Below are 14422 nucleotides of genomic sequence, written 5' to 3' on the forward strand. Positions count from 1 at the left end.
GCGGGGGGCAAATGCCCATAATCCCAGAAGCTCTGGAGGCTGAGACAGGAGGGTTGTGAGTTCAAAGCCAGGCTCAGCAACAGCAAGGTGCTAAGCAACTCAGGGAGACCCTGTCTCTAAATAAAATACAGAATAGGGCTGGGGATGTGGTTCAGTGGTTGAGTGCCCCTGAGTTCAATCCCCCCTCCCTGCAAATACATATATATACATATAAAAGCAACCAGTATTTTGACCATTTTCAAACTTACCTCCTTGTTTCAAATGAACTCTTTTTCTCTCTAATGGGTTAAAAATCATGAGGTAGATCAATCTGACCCACCTACACATTCTACTGAAGGAAACCCAGGCTCTGAGGAATTAAAGGACTTGCCAAGTTTCACATAAACACAGAGGCAAAATGATGACTCAAAACCTTTAGACTGATTCCAGGCTACTTGGTGTCAGTGACAGCCAAGAGCTTTCAGTGGCCTGTGTGCCACTAAGTAGTTAGGAGGGATACAAAAGATCAAAGTGCCAAAGATCCTTAGTATAGTCTGCTGCTTTCCACTGCCTCCCTTGCTTTTTGATTATACTAAAATATTTATATAACTAAAGTTGCCACTTAAACCTTTAAGTATATAACAGAGTTATATTCCCAATGATGTGAAAAAACATCCCCATTATCTATTTTTAAAACCTTTCATCATCCCAAATAAAAACTGTGGGCTGGGTGTAGTGGCCCACAACTATAATTCTAGTGGCTTGGGAAACAGAGGCAGGAAGATTTCAAGTTCAAAGTCAGCCTCAGCAACATAATGAGGCCCTCAGCAACTTAGTGAGATCTTGCCTCAAAAAAAAAAAAAAAAATATATATATATATAAAGGGCAGGGATGTAGCTCAGTGGCTAAGCACCCTGTGTTCAATCCCTGGTACCAAAAGCCAACCAGACAAACAAAAACAAAGAAATAAACAAACAAATAACAGAAAAACACCCCTGTGTACCCATTAAATGCTAACTCCCCAGCTGCCCTCCTCCACTTTCTGGCAACCACCATTCCACTTTCTGTCTCTAACCATATTCCTATTGTAGGTACCTCATATAAGCAGAAACATACAATATTCCTGCTTTGGTAACAGGCTTATTTCAGTTGACATGTTTTCGAGATTCATCCATGACATAAGATATGTCAGAATTTCCTTCCTTCTAGATCTAAATAATATTCCGTTATAGCACTAGACCACACTTTGGCTTTCTCTGTATCTACTGATGGACATTTGGGTGTTTCCACCTTTTGGCTATTGTGAATAGTGCTCCTATGATTATTCATATGCGAGTTTTTATTTGAACATGTTCCCAAATTTGGGGGATATACCTAGGGGTGGAACTCTTTGGTACATAACTTCAGCACAGCCTGTTTTTCTATTGTGATTTTATTTATTTGCTATTTCTAAATAGTGGAATTGATCTCTGCTGACCCTGGCCTTTCTCAGAGATCTAAGGTGACTGAAACCCTGCTGTGCTGAGAAGCTGCAATATCAGTGAGCACCTGCACTAGCAAGCAGTCACACAGAGAAGACTGGGTGTAATTTTTAGGAATCTAAAGCAGGTGCCTCATTGCTTGGTTCTGCCTGTGGGATAGTACCTGAATCTTGGAGCAGTGTTTCATCTTGTCCTCTTGCGGAATTGTGTTTGTGACAACAACAGCCTCAAAGGAAGCATTATTGATTCTGGATATAGCTGGCCCAGAGAATATCCCATGAGTAAGGATAGCATAAACTTTAGTGGCCCCAGCTGAGAGCAGTCTGTAAAATGGAAGATAAAAGTTAAGTATATACAAATAGTTTTGAGATATTCTGCCTTAGTATCAGTGTTAAAAGCAAAATGTTTGTCACATAAAGGAAAAGATGTGACAAACTTCACTCACATTTACTAGCCCAAACTAGGATCTTTAAAGGTATGTGTTAGCAAAACACTTAGTGAGCTATCTCAGTGCATCTCAAGTCAGAGTGGCCACACTACAAGTGCTTGACAGCCGTGAGTGGCTGGCAAGGTCTCTGCACTGGACTGTGCAAGTTTGCAGCCTCTGGAGACCCATGCTGTCATGGGAGTTGGAGCAAAGGCAAAGTGAAGGAAGCAAGGCACTGAAGAAGCCACAAAACACTTTTCTTCTGTGCTCAGTTTCCAGGGAAGTACCTTCTCTGACCCTTTTAAAAATACACGTAAAGCTCAACCTGGAAAATAAAAAGGTCCATGGTTTCTTTTGTACCATAAAAAGAATAAAAACAAATGGACCTTGCCAGTCATAGTAGTGTATGCCTGTACTCTCAGCAACTCTAGAGGCTGAGACAGGAGGACTGTAAGCAGCCTTAGTGACTTAGTGAGACTCTATCACAAAATACAAAATAAAAAGGGCTGGGATTGTAGCTCAGCACAGAGTGCCACTGTGTTCAATCCCCAGTACCAAACAAATAAACAAACCGAACAACAACTATAAAACCAAATGGGCCTAGAATGTCCTTTGGTCTAAAATTCCACCACAAAGCATCATCAATAGTTAGGAAAAACAGGCTCAATTTCTAAAAACTGATTTTTTTAAGGAGATGTCTTCATGCTTTCCAAACTGCTCCCACGTACTTATCAGCAGCATGGCAGATGGTACCACACGTGTCAGCCATGTCATCCACGAGGATGGCTACGCGGTCCTTCACATCCCCCACCAGAACCATCCGATCCACTTCATTTGCTTTCTTCCTCTCTTTGTGAATCAAAGCAAATTCCACATTCAACCTGTCTGCAATTGATGTGACCCTGTGCAAAGATGCAAAGGAACATGATAATACAGTCCATTTAGGAATTTATTCTTCAGTGGACGTAGCTCAATGATAGAGCACTTGCCTAGGAGGTGTGACGCCCTGGGTTCCATCCCCAGCACACAAAAAAGAAAAAAAAGACAATCTTTTCTTTGAAACTGTATTTTAGTAACATGGCAAGAAACTACAGTCAATAAAATGAAATGACTCAGGTTAAGCCAGCATACTCTGAGGTACACAATAAGCAATCCACAGGGAGAAATATGCTGATGAGAAACAAACCTCTGCCTTTGTGACAGCTGGTAATGAAGGTCAGGGCACCCTGACCATTGGATAAACTACTGGATAAGAAACTGATATTCAATTTGTTAGTATGGGGGGTACATTTTTTAAATCATAGGCACAATTTAAAACAGGTTATATAGGAACTACCATTTGCTGCATTTGTGGAGCAGACAGCAGGGACAAAAGTACTGGTTAATACATCCATGTAATATGTAGGCTTATGAGAATGAGTTTTGTTCACTTAAGGCCTAAGAAGATTTGTAAACTATGAGTCCAGTCCCTCTGTACATTCAAGGCAAATGCTTCAAAGTCACTGGCTCAGGAAAAGCTGAGCTGGAAAGAGAAGGAGAAGGGCATAGGCCTGGATAGTTGGTGAGCATGGCACATTTTTGGATTTGCCCATGAAGATTAGACTTAAATGATGAAACATATTTCAAAACAATGCCATGGATATAGTATAACACTTCAATTTCCTATTCCAGTTTTTAACATAACAGTCATTAGGCAACTCAGCTGAAAAATATTCATGGGACCAATTCATAGCCCACTCACCCAATTTAGGATGCAGTGCATGGAGTATACACCTCTAGACATTATTTTTAAAGCACTGGTCCTAGTCATCATATTATCTTCAGACTGCAACAGGTAATGGACCTCCATGTGTGTTCCATGGGCAGAGTGGGCAATTCTCTGTTAAGAACCCACTTTCTGTCTCTATAGATTTACCTAGTCTGGGCTTTTTATATAAATAGAATATACTATATGTGTACTTTTCTGTCTGGTGTTTTTCTTAACATTATAGGGTTCATTCATGTTACAACATATATCAGTACTGATTTTATGGCTGAGTAAGATTCCATTGAAAGGATATAACCATTTTGCTTCTCCACTCATCTTCTGATGGACACCTGGGTTATTTCTACCATTTGGCTATGGTGAACAGTGTTGCTGTGGACACTGAATTCCTTTCTCTGAGTCTTTTGGGCATATACCTGGGAGTAGAATTGCCATAACATATGTAACTGTATATAACTTATTTGGTCAGTATTTTAACAGTTTCAAGGTACCTTTTCTAAATGTGAACAGAGAATGCAGCAACCTCTTTCAAACCTTCAGACTTTCTTTCTACATTATAAAGCAAGGATATTTGCCATTGTAAGCAAGGGTCATATATGAAAATGAGACCTCAGGGAAGGCCATCTTTATTCCATACATACACATCTCTACTTCCAGATGACATTTTGGAGTTGCATTGTGGTACTCTGTCAGACTAGGTAGCCTGATTACCCTTCCAAGTGGAAACAATGCTAGATGATACTGTAAGCCAAGGAAACTATCTTTACAAATACATCACCAACTCAGAAGCAGACATCAGCAGAGGCAAATGATGTAGAAGTAAATGATTCTAAGAAGCTGGCAAGCAGTAAAGTGCTTCTTCTGAGGGCTTCTGAGAAACCCTAACAATCTTAAGCTTCCATTATGCTGGCAGGGACCTGGCAGATGATGAGAGAATAAGCCTAGGGCTCAGCCAAGACTGTAGGTCTAACAAGAAACCCTCCTATTACACAGGGACACCATAGGCTCTTCTTTCAGAGTAACAAACAATAAAAAATAAACCTGCTGCCCACCTGGAAACAGGAAGGATGCTTACCTGTCTCAAACTCGATGCTGAGTAGAGAAGGTTATCTCTTACTAGAGAGTTCAAAAGCACATTCTAGCTCTCGTGAGGGTTGCTTGTCCAAATTCCTATTATGTGTCTGATGAAAACCCTCAAGTAGAGAGTTTAATTAAAAGTGAATATTGGGGGTAGTTCTCCAAGGGAGCTGGCGACAACACATGCACACCCTCTCAGAAGGATTACAATAATAAAATTCTAAGGAAATTGAGGGATTATAGAACAGAGCCCAAAATACCCAAATCAGCAAAATTGAGAGCCACCAGAAACAAGTGTCACCTAATTATAAGAACAAAGAATGAGATACTGGAATTAGCTGAAAAGGAATATAAGTCGATTGTTTTAAAGAAATAAAACAGAATCTTGGATAAGAACAAAAGGATGAAAAATAACATCCCATCAAGAAAAGAATGAATAAAGAGAATTTTGGGAAATATTATATTTAAATTTTATTGAAATTAAAAATACAACTGAAAATAGATGGAAAATATTCAAAATGAGAATGTGTGAATTGGAAGATGGAGATAAAGTCATTGTCCAGAATGCAGTAGAAGAGACAAAAGAGAAAAAACACGAAAAAGATGCTAAGAGACATGAACAGCAGAGTAACAAGGTGACATGAATAAATGGAGTTCTAGAAAGAGAAAAAAGAACAAAGAAGTGAAAATATTTAAAGACAATGACTGAAAATTTCCCAGAACTATTGGAAGACACTAGTTCTCTGATCCAACAAACTCAACCAACGAATCCCCAAACAGTCATATGAAACTATGGAAGATCAAGAAATCAAAAAGGCAAAGGATAAAGATCAGTCACCTAAAAAGGAATAACAATCAAACTGGCATCCAAATTCTCAAATTCTACCAAGAAAGTCAAACTAGGATTCTATACCCAACAAAACTGTCTTTCTAGAACAAGGACGACCTAAAGATATTTTCGGTTGAATTATATACCTTGAGAATTAATTTCTAACATATGACTTAAAGATTGCAATTTAAGTAAAAGAAAAATTATACAGAGATGTGGTAGGGAACAAAAGCAAGTAAATATATTGATTGATATGTGAACAGCTCTTAATAAATGTTGACTGTGTAAAACTGCAATGATAATGTCCAATTTGTGGAGAAGAAACAAAAGCTATACTGGGCAACAGCTTTAAAGTGCATAAGATTGTGGTCATAAATCCAAATGTTAGTAATCATGTAACAGAAAAGGGAACAAACTTTCCAGTAAAACAGACTGTTTGTCATGAAAAGACACTAATTTTAGATTTCTCAAATATCTTTAGAAGCAAAAGGAAGCATTACTAAGATGAAGTCAATGTTTCTGCTCCCCTTAAATTTTTTTTTCAAGCAGGAACCAAAATCACAGTAGCCCTAGTAGGCACCTTTAGTTTCTAAAGTTTCAATAGTTTCTTTACCTAAGGATTTCACTGAAAGAAAAAAAATGTAATTCGAAGGTAGACAAAAACTTCACCCCATAATCACCTTCAAATATATACTACCGATCTACATGCCAATTTTACAAGAGACAAGTCATTTAAACTCAAATTAAGGAAAGCGTGTTTCTTAAAATATGAAAGAAGCTTCCTCAAGAAAGGATACTTGAATACCTTACACAAAATGTACATTTGCATTAATTTTTTATTTATCTGTTTATTTGGTAAGGAACAGGAACAGTCCTGGTCCACAGAGCAGCTTGGGAAACACTGCCACTTGTGGCTGAAGTTCTAAGTCTGCAAAGACCAGGCACAACTTGCTTTCCCCTGTCTGCCAGGAGACTCCTGTCCTCATCAGCTTGTTTACAGGCTGGGTTATGTAATAAATAGTTTTGGAACAACTATACAGTTGGAAGGCACGGAGGCCTGTCTCAGACAGAAGTTGAACTATGGGGTTCTTGGTAGTGGGGGACATGGGACATCTAGATCTAGGTGAAGAGCTCCAGCAACATCAGGTACCCAGTAGTGATGTCAAAGGTAGAAGATAAAATGAAAGCATCCCTGCAAAAAGCCCTCTGGGTTACTATAACACTATTTCCTGAAAAAGCTACAGATAACTTTTCTTTCCTGGGTATATGATGGATACACAATACATATTCCTAAAATGAGGTTAAGACAACATGTCATGTTGAAATCTTAGGTGGGTAGAACTAGAACAAAAATATCATATTCTTAGATTTTGGTTTGTTATTTGGCAATTTTTACATTCTTTCGTGTGTGTGTGTGTGTGTGTGTGTGTGTGTGTGTGTGTGTGTACCAATGTCAGGGGACAGGCCAAGGAGGGACAGATACATGATAACACCAAATTGTTCAACATATTATCATTGATAGATGGGAGGTAGTCAAAGTTTTCTTCTAATTTTTCAAAAATTTTTATAGAAAATGTTCAAAGATTACATAATCAGAAACAAGTCGAATATGAATTTAGTTTCTCTCACTTCCCTTGTCACTTTCAGGTTGATATTTACTATGTCAATAGGGGTGGGTCTGTTTCTTCAACCCAATCAAGCTTCAAAGACTACTCAAGAGTGACCTCCTGTGGCAATACTAAGCTTTACCTAGAAAGAGTTGGGCCTCAAAGCTTTTTCCAAAGCAACAAGCTCCAATTGGACATATAGATATATTTTCTCTAGGGAAATATGCTTTTTACATTATGCAAAGAAATCAGAGATAATGACTACTGCATGGATTACTTGTTACCTGAAAGGTTGTTCTGGGGGGACTGTCAGTAGGAGAACAGTTCATTCTAGAACATGAGGAAGACACAATGAAATATAGCTGTCACTTTGGGGAAAAGGGAAAGGAGGTGGCAAAAATTCCTACACTGGCTTCTCCTGGGACAGAGAGAGGGGTGGATGAATGGGGCTATTTGAAGGGATCTGAACAAAATGGAATCTCAAACCTGGCCATTTCCTCTGGTTAGTCTATTCTGTATTTAGGAGTTAGCAAACAGACAGAGGGGACTTAGTATATAAAAAACATTACATTTCAAAACAATAGGAAAAGATGGGTTATGTAATAAATAGTTTTGGAACAACTATACAGTTGGTAGGAATGGAGTGTGTGAAAGAGTTGAGTTCTAATTTCATTCTTTTATTTTCTAGGGAATGGGGGGTGTGAAAGAGTTGAGTTCTAATTTCATTCTTTTATTTTTCCAAAATAAATTTCAGATAAAAAACTGCAACATTAAAAAAGAAAAAGGGCCTGGGTATGGTGGCACATGCCTATAATGCCAGCCACTCGAGAGGCTGAGACAGGAAGATTGCAAGTTCAAGATCAGCCTTAGCAATTTGGCTAGACTCTAATCAGCTTGGCAAGACTCTGTCTTAAAATAAAAATTAAAAGGGCTGGGGGTGTGGCTCCATGGTGAAGTGCCCTCGGGTCAAATACCTAGTGCCAAAAATAAAAAAGGGAGCCCCCCAAACATACAAAATCATAGAAGAAAAATTTGTAAGAGAAGGGCAAATGCTTTATAAACCCAGAAGCCATAATATGAAGAAAAGATAAATATGAGTGAATAGGAAGATTTTAAATGTCCCACAGAGAATAAAAATTAAAAAGAGGAAAGAAATGGAAAAACTTGGGGAAATATTTGCAACACACAAAAGAAACAAAGCTGTGATCTCATATCCATGCAGAACTCTTGACAATCCATAGGCAAGATCTCCAGCCATAAAGCCACAGGCAAAAGGTCTGTCACTCAGGAATCTGCCATGCCACAAAGAGCATTTTCCATCACCAGGAGACAGCAAACCCTGCTCACCAGATTCGTCAAGTAAAACTGTCTGATAATCTACTGTGTGAGCAAGGCTTGAAAAAGTTACTGGCATCTGTACTTGATGGAATGCCTCTGAGTCTGTTTTGAATGACCACATTATGGCACTGTACATCAACACTACAAAGGCTGGTACTCTCTGATTTGGCAATTCCACTTTTAGGAATGTATCCCACCTGTACCCATGCACTAAATGGTAAAGAAAGAGTAATGCTTAAGGAGTGTCCAAATTATAGCATCTACAAGTGGGTAACAGGGGACTGGCCACAGGAATTATAATGTATGCACATAAGGGAACATTACACAGCTGTAAAAGAAAAAGCAGTCAAGCAGACCTTTTATACAACTCTGGAACTATCGCTAAACTATAGCAAGTATTTTTTTTTTAAAGCACAGTGACGAAGTATATATAGCACATTGACATTTGTTTATAAGAAATAGGGGGAATATATGTTTGAATAACATCATTTTGACATTGGAAAGAATAGTGGTGCTTAAAGAAGAGAGGTGTCACCTTTTGTACTGTTTCAAGTTTTACTCATAGCAATTGTATTTTTTTTTACCATATGTATAAAAATAGGGATGAGACAGGAAAGAAAAAGGCAATATAAATCTTTGGAATCTATTTGGGCTTAGTAGCCATCAAAGTTACATTTTCGGGTTAAAAAAAGAAATATACCAAACACAAAGGTCATATATTTTATGATCAATTGATACGAAAACTGAAGACATAGTTCCATAGAGACAGAAAGGGGATTAGTGGTAGCCAGGGGCTCAGGGGAGGAGCATCTGCTAATGGATATAAGGTTTACTTTTGGTGCAAGGAAAATGTTCCAGAATTAGATAGTGGCGATGTTTGCACAAATCTGACTATATTAACAGCACTCAACTGTATATGGAATAACTGTAGATATTTGAATTACAATTTAATACAGCTGTTATTATAAACCAAGGACAACTTAGGCACCTGGACCCCTTGGCCTACTTCCTCACCCCAAACCAGTAGATCAGCAATATTTGAACACAGATTCCATCATGTGACTTAAGTAAGTTTCCATGAAAACTGCAAGCATTTTCAGTAGAAATGACTCTGAAAAGTTGCTCACATTTTTATTTAACTCTGATGAGATCGATGAAGGCATATGTGTGCCCATCATGTACTGTAACAAGCCACATAACACGGTGCTGCTTTCCACACCATTGCTGTCCCTCTGAGGGCTTTGCAAACTAATTCTCTGTGCTATCATTTATATATTTGTGTCTCCTTCCTCTCCACAGCCACTTCCTGCAGCTGTCAGAGGCCCATCTCCAGCTGTATGGCCCATTTCTTCCTCCTCTTCAGAGCTGGGAACTTAGGCAGCCGTTGGACAGATAGCTGAGAGCAGAACAAATGGGGCTCTTCTGAGAATCAGGTCTTACATTTCCTCACATGGGTGTTGTGACCACTTCCTGGGCCATTCCTAAGCTTTTAAGTGTGATTCTAGGTCCCCAGATGGGCTGCAGGTGGATGAGGGTGCCAAATGAGGGCCAGTCTTTTGTTTTGCTTTTTTTTTTTTTTTTTTTGGTTTTGGGGCTTGAAAGGGCCTCGTGCATGCTAGGCAAGCATCCTATATCCCCAGCCCCTGCATTTTAAAGTCCTCCTGTGACTTGATGCCCACTCGGCACTAGTCACACATACCTATTTGCCTCCTTACTTTTGCACTGGGCTGGTAGGTAGAAGTGTCTCCTACCTCCTTACCTTATGGTGGCCCCTAAATGGGCAATATAACTCTATTCCACTTCTATTTTTCTTCCCACATTCCACTGTCTTTTTCTTCCTAAATAGCTGCTGCAAAGTTCTACAAGGCTACTCCCCAGTCTCAACACTATATCAGATCAGCATTCACTTATTGTTCTGGGCCTTGATTCTTAACACCCTGTGTCCTCATGGCTCACTACCTCCTTGAGTCTCCTTTAAAACCCCTTCAGATTTGTTACTCAGCATCACTTTCTCTACTGGGCGTTTTTAGTACCACATTGGATTTTATCTCTTCTTTCTCCTTACTTTTCTTTGAAACTTGCTCACTTGATAGCATTGTAATTGTTTTATCACCCCACATTACTGGCTGCCTGCCGCCCTATTGTCTGCATACAATGGGTCTGGGAGAATCATGTGTTCTTGGATTGCTGACTTTGGATCATCAAGCATCCATCTGGTCACGTTCACATTCAGTTGGGAGTGCTCATTGAGCAACTGGGAGTCTTCCTCTGCAGTAGTTCTGCAGCTTGAGGCCTATATTCAGGGTTAACTTTTTTAGTATAGGGATTTCTGCACCTCAGGTAGAGTGGATATTCCACTGTACATTTGCCTGTGGCATAGGCTTATGGTTTGATTCCTAATGGGGGACTATTTTCTGCTTCCATTAAAAGGCTCAGATTGCTAGCTAGAGTTCTGGCTTCTAGCTCCTTTCTTTATGGAGGTCCAAACATGAGTTTTCATAGCCAGGCCGCCAGCCTGCCTCTTCCCCTTCCAGCACCAGAAATGCAGTGTCAGCATCTTCTTTATTTCTGGGCCTCAGGTTTCTTGGTCTTCTTAAAAATTTTTTTCAACTTAGGCTACCATTTCCAAGGTAGTTCCATCAATGGTGATGTTCATTAAAAGCCTTATTTCTCAATTAAGAGCATTATTTTTATAATCAGAAAATAACTTCAAAAAACAAAATACATCCATTTTTGCTGAAAACAAATAAATATATACATATCGTATGTGCCTTTTAAAAAATTTTCATGATGAAATGTTGTCAAAGAGGATAAATTTCTGCTCTGAAAGTGAAGTCTGTGGTGTTCTTATTCTCATTTGAAAAATAAAGTGATAAATAATTTAAAGCATGATTCCTGGGACTGGGGTGTAGCTCAGTGATAAAGTACTTGCCTAGCCTATGTTCTGATCCCCAGCAAGGTTCAGGGGCAGGGGGACATAGAGAAATATAGAAAGGAAAAAGCAATTCGCAAAAATGAGAAATCTGCATGGCTCTGCCTGTGAGTTACCTCTTGGCTCCCCCTGCATCCGGTGAAACAATGATACAGTTCTTCCACTCTGTGATATTCTCCCGAATCCACTGCAGAACTGCAGGCTCTGCGTATAAGTTATCCACAGGAATATCAAAGAATCCCTAAGGGGAAAAATGAGTGTCACCTTTATTTTTTATTTATTTATTTTTTAAACAACTAATTGTCTTTATTGAATAACATTTGAATTTTTATTTTTATTTATTTATTTTTTTAAAGAGAGAGACAGGATTTTAATATTTTTATTTTATTTATTTTTTAGTTATTGGCAGACACAACATCTTTGTATGTGGTGCTGAGGATCGAACCCGGGCCGCACGCATGCCAGGCGATCGTGCTATCGATTGAGCCACATCCCCAGCCCAACATTTAAATTTTTAATTCCAAAGAGATCATTATAATAGATTCACTTTTGTTAACAGAATCAAATCAATATAGATATGTTGCAGGGCATGTTTCAATCCAACCCACCTTCAAGACATGATAAATCACTTAGGATGGCCTATCCTCTTTGTAGGGCAGTGGTGGAGGTGGGGAGGTTTCTTTTGTTTTAGCACCTATTACAAACCAAATACTTTATATTCATTATATATTGTAAAGTGGGCATGGTATAATGTGGTCTGTTTTCAGGATGAAGAAACTAAGTAATGTAGAGATTAAAATGCACATTATGATTCTGCCATTCCAATCATTTCTCAAAGGTGAGGTGGAATTATGTAGTATATACTCCAAGACACCATCTCCACTCCTCAAAACATAACTAGAGCCAAGGTGGTGATACAGACAGGAGATATCAACATCAAATTACATTTCTAGGTTCAAAAAAGGTAAAAAAATCCATAGAGTAGCCATACACAAATTCAAACATGAATAATGTTGCCTCCTAAAATTATTTAATTTAACAGAGTGTTAAGATAAAACCCTTGGCAGAAAGAAAATTTTGGTACCTGTATCTGAGAGGCATGCAGATCCATGGTGATGATGTGATCAGCCCCAGCAACTGAGAGCATGTTAGCCACAAGTTTTGCAGAAATTGGAGCACGACTCTAAAAAAGAAAGACATAGGACTAGGGATGTAGCTCAGTGGTAGAGTGCTTGCCTAGCCTGTGTAAGGCCCTGGGTTCAAGTCCCAGCACTGCCAAAAAAAAAAAAAAAAAAGACATGGATTTGATAGCAGAAAAAAAATGGAGAAAAATCAACAAAGCACAATAAGGAAAATTATACAAGTTGTGACAGCAAAAGATCTATCCATACCATTTTGTTCACTGACTATTCAATATTTACATAAATCATTGTGAAACAACGTGCTTAACACTGGGTATAGAAAACAAATGTCAAAGAAGCAAACAGATACGTCTATATACTATATGTATAATGTCACAATTTGTATTATTCAAATTGTAAGAAGTGACTAGACCTAAAATAAAAGGCACAGAATGAGAGACGACAGCAGAAAGGACAGAAAGTTTAAATAGGGTAGGTGTTAGAGGAAATTGCTCTTAAGACAAGGTGACAAAGGCAGGGAGAACAGTGTTCTAGAAGGATACAATGGTATGTGTGAGACGGCTGAAGCCAAAGAGCTTCACACAGCCAGGGACTGAAAGAAGCCCAGTTATTAAAGAGGCATTCATGTACTGACAGCTGCAAACTACTGCTGTTACAAATTAAACAAAAACCAGGGGAAAGAAAGAACACTTTATGGTGATTGATAATTTAATATTTAGAGAAATAGACACACTGACATTATGTCTTTTTCAAAAAACTTCTTTATAGCTTTAGTTTTCACATTATAAATTATGGACAATAAAACTGTCCACATTAAAAAAAACTCAAGAAACTATACAGATATGATTGAAGAAGAGTTCAGCAATTTGCTGTGAACAATGGTATTTCTGTATAATACTAGCTATAAAAAAGAAAATAGAAGTTTAAAAAAGATTTCATTCAAAATAATAACAGATAAATGATCCTGTTAAACACACACACATACACAGTATATTCATGTAAAAACACAGAGGAAAGAATTATATCAAAAGGTTAACAAAATATTTTTATTTTCTCTAACACCATTCTGATTCTTAAAAGGAAATGTGTATAATATTTTGTTTTATTTATATATATATATGTATACATATATATGTTTGTGTATAAACTTAAAATATAAAGAAAAGACTGAAACATCCCAAAATGTTAACAGTAGATTTTTAAAAAAAAAAAAACTGTGGAGAAAATGGAGAATTTTTTTCTTTATTAAAAGCTTTTCAATCTTTCCTACTAACTAATCACAATTCATATTTTCATTATTTAACTCTTCTATGCTATGTTCCACCTTGCCAGGATAATAAAAAGAACAAATTGGTCACTGTGACTTCTTTGTAATAAAATCTGATTCACAATGCTATCAATTTGGGACTCTTCTTCCATTTATAAGCAGCTGCTCTGGACTGAAAGTGTCCCTCTGAAATTCAGGTATTGCTAACATGATAACATTAAGCAGAAGATCCTTTTAGAGACCATGAGGCCTTGAGGGCTCCATTCTACCCTTTTTAATGTGATTAATGCCCTGATAAAAGAAGTTTCCAGTTGCATCATGGGAGCTTGCCCTTCTGTCTTCCACCCTATAAAGACAAAGAATTCCTCCCTTTGGAGGATAGGATCCTCACCAGAAACCAAACAGCAGTGCCTTGGACTTCTAGGTCCTTGAACTGTGAGAAAATAAATTTCTGTTCTTTATAAATTACCTAGTCTTCCAGGTGTGGTAGTGCACGCATGTAAACCCAGTGGCCCAGGAGGCTGAGTAACAGGACTGCAAGGTCAATGCCAGCCTCAGTAACTTAGCAAGACCTGAAA

The 14422-nt window shown here is 38.2% G+C and overlaps 1 protein-coding gene across 2 annotated transcripts in view; it reads right to left on the reverse strand.

The window, feature by feature from the left end:
- The window catches only part of Prps2 (phosphoribosyl pyrophosphate synthetase 2), a 30931-nt gene that overhangs the window by 3465 nt on the left and 13044 nt on the right, over window positions 1-14422 (reverse strand). For both annotated transcript variants that reach the window (XM_005315967.5, XM_078035120.1), the window contains exons 3-6: window positions 12520-12618; window positions 11552-11676; window positions 2616-2789; window positions 1624-1783 (exon numbers count right to left, since the gene is read on the reverse strand). In XM_005315967.5, coding sequence (XP_005316024.1) covers window positions 1624-1783; window positions 2616-2789; window positions 11552-11676; window positions 12520-12618 — 558 coding nt within the window. The remainder of the gene's footprint in view (window positions 1-1623; window positions 1784-2615; window positions 2790-11551; window positions 11677-12519; window positions 12619-14422) is intronic.

Source organism: Ictidomys tridecemlineatus, chromosome X, assembly GCF_052094955.1.
Source record: "Ictidomys tridecemlineatus isolate mIctTri1 chromosome X, mIctTri1.hap1, whole genome shotgun sequence".
Classification (NCBI taxonomy): domain Eukaryota; kingdom Metazoa; phylum Chordata; class Mammalia; order Rodentia; family Sciuridae; genus Ictidomys; species Ictidomys tridecemlineatus.